Raw genomic sequence first — 9,135 nt, forward strand, 5'->3', positions numbered from 1 at the left:
CACAAGTGAAAAAACTTACCCAGAATGTTATTGTTTAAAATGTGCCAAACTTGCTCTTTCTCCTTAGTATTTAGGAAAAAAACAAAACAAAACAACAAAAAAACCTTATAAGGTTTACAGTAAAACCCAAGAGCTTATTTTTAATAGTCTGTGGAAGGAATTTCCAAACACACGTAAACCACCTTCTGAAAAAAGGGACCATGTAAAACTATGTACACTGCCAAATGAGTCATGATTCACAGTATCAGCTACTTCTCAGGACTCTAGACAGTAATTTTCAATGAAGTGAACTTACTATGGCACGCTTGCCATAAAGATCGCAAAAATTACGGAGTAGGCTTTAAGATATCATATGAGATGATTGCATAAATAAATAAAATTTTTACATTTACATTTTTTTTGTAATCAGACCGGGATTTAAATCCCAGCTTTACTACCCACAAGTTACATAATTTCAGTGAATTCTCTAACCCAAATCTCAATTTTCTCATTTGTGAAGTGAGTACAATAACACCTGCCTGCCTGTTACAGCATTAGAGAAGGTGCATGTACAATGGCCTAAGAAAACAGCAGTTACTATCATATTTATGTTCTAGTAATTCCCATAAATCTCAGAAGGAAGTTCATGAAACTAAAGTCTGATTATTTACCTCTTGTTTTCTGTTTCTGGGATTTTTAGAATTTAACATTTTGAACCTAGGTTTAAATTTAGCATAAACAGTTAACAAGAAAGACAACTATTTCTTTGCTTCAGTGTAAACCACAACTTTGTTAACCCCCCCCCCCTTACAAAATTATAAAACATCTTACACTATTGAAGATACTCTTGATGGCAAAAATTACCTTTTGTCCTCTGCTTTCGGCATTCTCATGAAATGATCTGTGATTTTAGAATCCTTTTTCCCATGTTGCTTAGAATTTCTGCACTCTACATTCAGGCTAGAAGTACTTCCAGGTAGTTTGACATTTAAATCATTCATTCCAGCGCGACTCTCTCCTTCAAATTGGAAATGTAATCGAATCTCACCTCCCTTAGCAGAGGACCGTTTCCTCAATTCAGTGTCAGCTTCTCTTACTTGGAACCTTGAAGGTTTATTTGCTGTTTGGGCAGAACTATCTTCCTGTTCATCAAAACCTGGACTTGTCTCTTCATCTGCTTCTGAGTCCTGACAACTATTTTTGGAATTATCTACATCCATTGGTGACTCGGGTTCACTTTCTTTCTCAAATGCAGGAGAATTTCCTAGGCTACTTTCTTGTCTACTCAATTTGTTGGCATTTTTCAGTCCAGTACCAACATCCTCAGAGCCGATATCTGACAAGGGGCTCTCTGGCACCACGTCTGTCTCTTCCTGCTGACACCCTGCACAGTCTTCAGTGGGATGGCAAGCCTTGCTGCACTTCTGGTGGCTTCTGGCTTCTACACCCTGTTCATCTTCTGTTGTCTGTTTTGCATTCGCAAGCTTTATAGTTGTCAAAAATTGTTGATTATCTCTACTGTCCTCACTATTTGTGTTGCTGTGATCATCATTTTGGGGTGACTGATCAATGTTAGCATTACTGAACTGCTCTGGTACCAGAGTTACTATTGCAGGTTCACTTTCCAAAAGCCGCTCTGAATGTTTCCCTTCCTTTTGCCACTTACAGATAGCTGCAGTCTGATGCTGGTTCAAATATTGTGTACTTTTTTCAACTGGTGATTTAGCAAAACCTAGCTGAGAAACATTTTCTAATTTTTCCATGTTATGTTGATAAAAGTTATCTTTCTGCACAGAACTCATCATGGATTCTTCTCTTGTATTGTTGTTTTCTTTACTATGCAAACTACAAAAGAAGAGAAAGAATGATACAACAGAACTTATGATACAACAGAAAGAATTTATGATGCAAAAAAATCACTTACCTGAACACATTCCTACAATGTCACAGCATTAATTAAACTACTTGTGATTACCTGAGCATACAGCATGCTCTTTCATGGGTCCATGTCTTTGCGCATATGCCTATAATGCCCTTTCCCCAGTTGTGTGCCTGGCAAACACCTGCCACAGTGCAGTGTTAAACTTCACTCACCTCCTGTGCAGTCTTTCCCGTAAAGGTAAAGCTGACGGTTTTATATGCTAACCACCACTGTACCTTGTTTAAACCTTTACTGTTGCATTGATCACACCATATAATCATCATGTGTTTTGGGGTCTGTCAGCATCACTACACTATACGTATCTCAAAGACAGAGACTATTCCTCTTTCATCTCTGTATCTCAAGTATATTGGACCAGCCCTGGCACATAAGAGACTCTAAAAAATTATTATTTATTAAATGAAATGTAGATAAAGAAAAATGGGAAAGCAAAAAGAAAACAGCATGAAGCACAATAAAACATCCATATATCATGTTATTCACTTCTCTATATAGGCATGGTTCTTTACCTTTCGGATTCAGCTGTCTTGAGTCCTTTCGTGTCCATCCAACTGGTAATAGTCTTCTGTTTGAAAACTGTAAAAAAAAAAAAAAAATTAATGTATGTGCATGCATACCTTCAAAGAGAAAATACCTACAGCAGCATATATGCATGTAAGGCATTATGACAGGTTCTGTGGTTTAAACAACGATTAATCACTCCTTCCCCACTCAGGCAATGGGAGATAATACATTTGGCATAGAAGAGAAAGTGACCAGACCCTAAAAGAATTGGTATGGCCTAATGGATGAGAGTATATGCTCTGAAATCAGATTACCTAGATCCAAATCCTGGCTCTTCTACTGGATTCCTGTATGATTTTGTGAAGAGCCATTTCTCTGTGTCTCTGATTCCTTATTAGTAAACATGTAAATTAATAGTATCTCTCCTGGGGTTATTGTGAGGTTTAAATTAAATAATAACCATTGCAAAGTGTTTAGGGCACTATCTGATACATATTCAGTAAATATTAGTTCTTAATTATCATTAGTATCAAAAAAGACGCTGAGGGAGTTCCCTGGTGGTCTAGTGATTAGGATTTGGTGTTTTCACTGCCATGGCCCAGGTTTAATCCCTGGTTGGGGAACTGAGACCCTGCAATCTGTGTGGCACGGCCAAAATAATAATGATAATAAATTAAAAAAATAAAATAAATTAAAAAGATCCTGATAAGAAATTAAGATATTTCTGAGGAAAAGACTACTTTAGGGAACTGAAGTAAATGGGATCATCTGATAAGTAGTGCTTGAATTGTGTCTTGAAGAATAAACATGTCATCACATAAAGGGAAAATCAGAAGCAACGGAACCAATGGCAGAAAAATATAAAGAAAGCAACAGAAAATATGGCTTAAAAGTCAGCTAGGACCATATCATAGAGATCCCTGAATAACCACAAAGAGAGGTACAAAAAAGTGTCAAAAGTCACACTCAGAGTTATAATGCCAGAGTTCAAATCTAGGAGGCTCCAAGTCAGGCAGGATACATAGCCTGGAGGGCAGATGTGAAGGGGCAAGAAAGGAACAGCCTGTCAGTAGAAGCCATTGAGGAAGGTATTGGTCTAGGTCAGTGGTTCCCAAACCATCTGAATCATCAGGAGGCTGACAACAAATGGATCCAAGGGCCACACCTAGACCTTCTGAATCAAAATCTATATGTGATGATGGAGGTATGAGGGAAGCTGGAATCTGTATTTTTTTTTCAAAAAATGATTTTGTTGATCAGCAAGGTTGAAGAACTATTGGTCAAGATCTAAAAATAGCCCTTGTAAGGACAGAGAATAAAAAGTTGAGAAGTGAGAGTCATTACAGACTTCACAACGATAGGAGAAATTAAAGGTGACACTAAGCTTTAATGCTTGAGACTTGAAAGATGATGACAACATTAAATAGAAATGTAGAATATAAAAGAACTGGATTTAGGGGAAAAATATGATTGGGTCAATACTGAACACACGAAATCTGAAATGCCAAAAAGATAACTAGACAGAAATGAACAGCAGACAGTAGCAAAAGTAGAATTGATGGTTTAGTAAGGGACATGTAACATAAATAAATTCAAACCACAATTTATATAAACATTAGAAATTTAAGCATGCTTTCAAAATTTAATGTACTGCATATGGATTACATGTATATAACATTTTAGTATAAGAAAATCTTGAACATTCTCAACTACTGTCTAAACTGCAATGTAAGAATCTAGGTACCTTAGGTCATAAACTCCTCTTATTTACCTATGTCCCCTCAAACACCATAACATGAGATGCCATCCCAAATATAAGAAAACCAACAATTTATTTACCACTGCATTTGAGTGCCATATAATTTATACTTTCCACAATATCTTTTATTAGCATTTTTAAAATCATTTCTTTCACAAAAAATTATATATACATTTGATATTTCTTATTAAACACCACTACTTTCATGACTTTATTAAGTTACTACTTCTAGAGCAAATCAGGCTTCAGAGAAAAAATTAGATTCAGTCACAAGGGAGTAAGAGGATGATCCACTTGGTTCTGAGACTTTTTCTACAGTTCCATCTTCTCTATTTCATTTCCTTATATCAAACACAGCAAGTATAGAAAATCCTCAAAGTACAAATCAGCAATGAGCCAAAAAATTCATTTTGGGGGTCAGTGTAGAATTTAAAATACCTTTTTCCATAAATGTAAAGATTCAGTGGTATGCAATGGCTAGGTTCCTATAACACACATGAAGCATGGCACTATGATGACAAGTCTACAGAACCTAAAGAGTGCATGCATCATTTCCTAAAAAACTAGGAAGAGTTGTTCCAGTGCAGTTGAAGGAGAGGTCTCCCTCCTGCAGCTCTGACGTGAGAATGTGTTCTCTCTCTAGCTTCAGGCTTCCTATCATAATTCCTGAAGCCTGAGAACAGGGTGAAGGAGGAGAAGCAAGAGGTGAGGAACTGACATTTCCTGCTAATAAAATGGTCTTCAGTCCTTCTCATGGCCCCAGAGAAAGGACAGCCTACTTCTCTTTCCAATACCACTACTTCTGTCTTCAAAAGGTTTCTTTCACAACACATCACAGGACTGTATCAGTTGTACCCCTCTTGGTCCTGACGTAAGCATAAAATGATGTGTCCTGGGTTCTGGGGAATTTCTTTTAACTGGAAGTAATCACAGCAAACAAAAAGGGAGGCAATAGAAGGTGATGAAATATCAATAGATACGAGATCTGGAGTCAAACAAAATCCTGGGCTGAGCTCTTTGCTCAGTCACTTACTAGCATGTACTTCCATTTCTTTAAGCCTTTATTTCTTCACCTGCAAAATGGGGTTAACAATACCTATTTCCAAGGCTTATGTGGATCAATGAGAGAAAATATTGTGCCAGTCTCACAAAGCAGAAACTCAACAAAGGTATTCTCTACCAACACTTCCACCCAATCTCATTTTTCACTGAGATCAGTAGTTCTCCAACTTTACTGTAACTGCACACCATTTACATAATTTCATAAGTAACCTCACTCAGTAACCAGCAAATTTCAATGAGCAAATCATTCAATTAGGTGCTAGAGATACCAGCAAAAGGCACAAAATGCAGTAAAATTCACCTGCATTTAAAGGAACACCCAGACCTTCACAAAAAGCCTCTTTCCTCCAGCAGCAGCAAGATAAGGCATGGGAAGGAAGGGTGTGGTGAGACCTAAGAGCAATGGACAGTGGGAGAGTTTTGAGGTGAGGAAAGAGGTTCGAAGGTGCTTTTGACAGCACTGAGGCTGAAAGAATGATAAGGGGGATGGGGGACAAGGCAGCTCCAGTCTCCCACCCACCCACCACTGACCTACACTCGGATCATCCCTGGAGCGAGGAGAGAAACTCTAGGTAGTTATAACAGGCAGAAAAGGGGAGCTCCTACAGCAACACAAGTGGATAAACCATTCACCATCAGAGTGTGAATAGCATGCTGAGTTCTACCTATATGCAGATTTGCACATTTCAATCAGTATAAGAAATGTGCCCAGGAAGATAAATAACACAAAATTTAAAGATACTGAATATCCATTTCCCTATCTCACTTCTCCTATGATAACTATATATATACATTTTAAATACCAAGTTCCTAAAAGAATTCCAAAATCTCAAACAATAGATTTTGACACAAGTTTAGATTTTGAACATTTTGTTAATTGGTGTCCTGTGCCAGGTATACAGAAAACATTTACACACATGCACAAGTACAGCCCAAGTATTAATTCACTCCCTCTTCTGCAGAAAATTAGGAGATCCAATTAGTGAGGACTGACAGCACCCCCAACTCACTCCTTCTCCTTTACATGCAGATAAAGTTAATAGGACCACAAATTAGGCTGTCACAGAAGTCAGATACAGTACTTGGAGGTCACCCTTAGTTCCTCTCCCCTCCACTCTCCTTCAACAAATTCTCTGAAATCTACATCCTAAATCTTAAACCCATCCCTTCCTCCCCATTTCAAAATAGCACCAATATTAAAAGAACAGTTACATCACTCACTGGGCAACTGCACTTGTTTCCTGCAACTGGTCTCCTTGTCTACAGTCTTGACTTTCTCTAACCCAGCATTTCACAAACTACAAATGACCAACATTTTTTAATGAAATAATACAGACAACAAGATAATGCGGCATACATTGTAAAGTATTATTTCATGAAACATTTGTTATAAATATGACCTATTTACCAGGAGACAGAGAGAGAGAGAGATTGCTTACTTTGTGTACCAGATGAAATTTATACTGTGGGTTGCAGTCAGAAAGGTCCAAAGATCACTGCCTAAGCCATCTTTTCTAAAATATTAACCAAATGATATCGCTTTTCTTACAAGCTTTTTAGTGGCTCCCCGTTAACCACAGATCAAGTCCAAACTCCTTGAAATGGCACTTGAGTTTGTCCATAAATAAGCTCTTGCTCCCCTTCCCAGCCTCAGCTGAGTCTTGTCATTCTGGCCTCCTGTCAAGCCACCTTTTGTACATGCTGCTCCCTCTGCCTATATAATTTTTTCTTTCCTTGGTTTATACAGCAAATCCTGCTCATCCTTCAATACTAAGTGCAGGTCTGCCCCTCATTGCCTCTAAGTCCTGAGAGAACTAAGTGTACACCATTCATCAGAGGACTTCCTAACCTGTGCCCATTCTCTTATACTGCTGACCAACACATCCTTTTTGAAATGCTCCCGTCCTTGCATGACACAACAAAAGCAGGCTTTCCTCCTACTTCTCTGCCTGCTTCTCTTCAGTCTACTCTTACATGGTGGTGTCTGTCCTAGGTCGCCTTTATTTTCACTACATGCTTTATACTAATCTACTACCATCGTTATCAATTATGGTGTATGTGACAATAACTCCCAAACCTGTATTTCCAGCACAGATATATTTCTTATGCGGTACAAACCCACATAACCCATTCCCTCCTAAATCCATCCACTTTTCCCCTTTCCTACCTACTGCCTGCAACCAACTATTAACCATCATTATCTCCCATCTAGACTAACTCCTTAACTATCTTGGGCCTGCACTTCTGCTCCCTTTCAATCTATTCTTCATTTTCCACACACCAGCCACAAGGACCTTTAAAGTATATATTTTAAAATATACATATATTTAAAAATATATATCCAATCAAGTCACTCCCCTACTGAAATCCTTTAATAGTTTCACATTGCCCTTAGAAATAAAGTTCAAAACCCTTAGCATTGCCCAGTATGATCTGATCTTTGCCTACCTCTCTGCAACCTCATCTCTCACTACGCTCCCCTGCTGACAATATGAATCAGCTGCACTTTGGAATCACTTCATTAACTTCTCTTCATCTAGCTAACTCATCACTCTTCAGTCCTCGGAATAAGGTTCTTATCTTCTGGCTGGGAGATTATCTTTGAGCCCACAAACTGGATTAGGTACAGCTGACTTCTACCATAACGCTCTGTTCCTTCATGAATTGGAACACCCATTACCCTTTATTATGTTAACTTCCCTAACTGTCTATCTATCCTGATAGATTTTAGGGTCTGAAGACAGAGACCAAGTTACTTTTGTTCAACACTGTACACCAGAAACAAGCATAATGCAAGCTAAGAATAATAGCTCTGTACCCAGGGACTTAGAATGTAAACTGAGATAAGCTGTGATTTTCCTTGCAGCTTTCTTTCCATCTAGAGGCTGAAGCGTCACATACACAATTAAACCTCCTTAACGACTAAGGCAATTTCTCAGTCAAACCCGAAGAAAGCAAACAAGTGGAGTATCCTACCACTTCCCTCCCTGTGAGTGACTACTCAACAGGGTTTCTCACACCACCAATCGCCACGGGAAAAATCCGGCCCCATTCTCCAACTAGTAGCCTTGGTGGCTCAGCAAGGGGACCTCAGAGTTCAGAGTGGTGCACACAAGACCAGAAAAGGGGGGGGGGGTGCTGGAGTCCCTGGCTCCTCAGAGACCAAGAAAAGGTTTGGGCCGAGGCGAAGGACAAAGAGCTTTATTTCCCCCACGTACCAAGCGAGGTGGCGCTGCCTCTGTGTGGTCCCGCCCGCCCCGGGACGCAGCCTGACGAGGACGGCGGGACCCTGAACTGCACCGGAGCGTCCTTGGGATCGAGGACGCGCCTCTGCCTGCCGGGGAAGCTCCGGGCGTCCGAGGCGGCCGGCGGAGAAGTTGCAGCGGCGCCCCAGCGGGGTCGCTTGGTGCAGGGCTCACAGCCGGGGCCCGCACTCATGCTGGGACCCGCAGCGCACAGTCCCCGGGCTAGCCCGGGCGGAGAGCCTCATTCACTAACCCTGGGAGGGACGGACTGCGCCTCCTTCTCGGCGCCTCCCGACACCATGCCCTCTCTGCCGCTGCCTGCTTCTGCAGCTGCTGCTCTGCCGGCCTCCCGAGCCAGACCCTATCCAGTCGCCTGCCTTCCCTCTTCCACAGGAACCCCACCTTCCTCAAGATGCGCCGCTTTGATTCTAGCTTCGTTCACTTTCCCACCACCGGAAAGCTGCCGTCAGGCGCTTCCGGCTTCCGGGTCGTACGCTGTCGCAAAGCGGAAGTGCGAGGTTCCGCGGGCGCCGGCGCCCGGAAGGTCAGTGTGTGAAGGAGGTGGTGGTTACGCGGGTCTCCCCACTATTCCAGAGGAGAAACGGCCGAGCACGCGATCTCGGCCTGAGACGGGGAGAAGCAGA

The 9,135-nt window shown here is 40.9% G+C and overlaps 1 protein-coding gene across 1 annotated transcript in view; it reads right to left on the bottom strand.

Moving 5' to 3' along the window:
- Positions 1–8,895, bottom strand: part of PARG (poly(ADP-ribose) glycohydrolase) — a gene marked incomplete at its 3' end in the record, with an annotated part of 108,883 nt that extends 99,988 nt beyond the window's left edge. The window contains exons 1-3 of the mRNA XM_079717639.1: positions 8,465–8,895; positions 2,431–2,497; positions 844–1,824 (exon numbers count right to left, since the gene is read on the bottom strand). Coding sequence (XP_079573765.1) covers positions 844–1,824; positions 2,431–2,497; positions 8,465–8,684 — 1,268 coding nt within the window. The 5' untranslated portion in view covers positions 8,685–8,895. The remainder of the gene's footprint in view (positions 1–843; positions 1,825–2,430; positions 2,498–8,464) is intronic.
- Between the last annotated feature and the right edge of the window lie 240 nt (positions 8,896–9,135).

Source organism: Hyperoodon ampullatus, assembly GCF_949752795.1.
Source record: "Hyperoodon ampullatus genome assembly, chromosome: 1".
In the NCBI taxonomy this organism is placed as follows: domain Eukaryota; kingdom Metazoa; phylum Chordata; class Mammalia; order Artiodactyla; family Ziphiidae; genus Hyperoodon; species Hyperoodon ampullatus.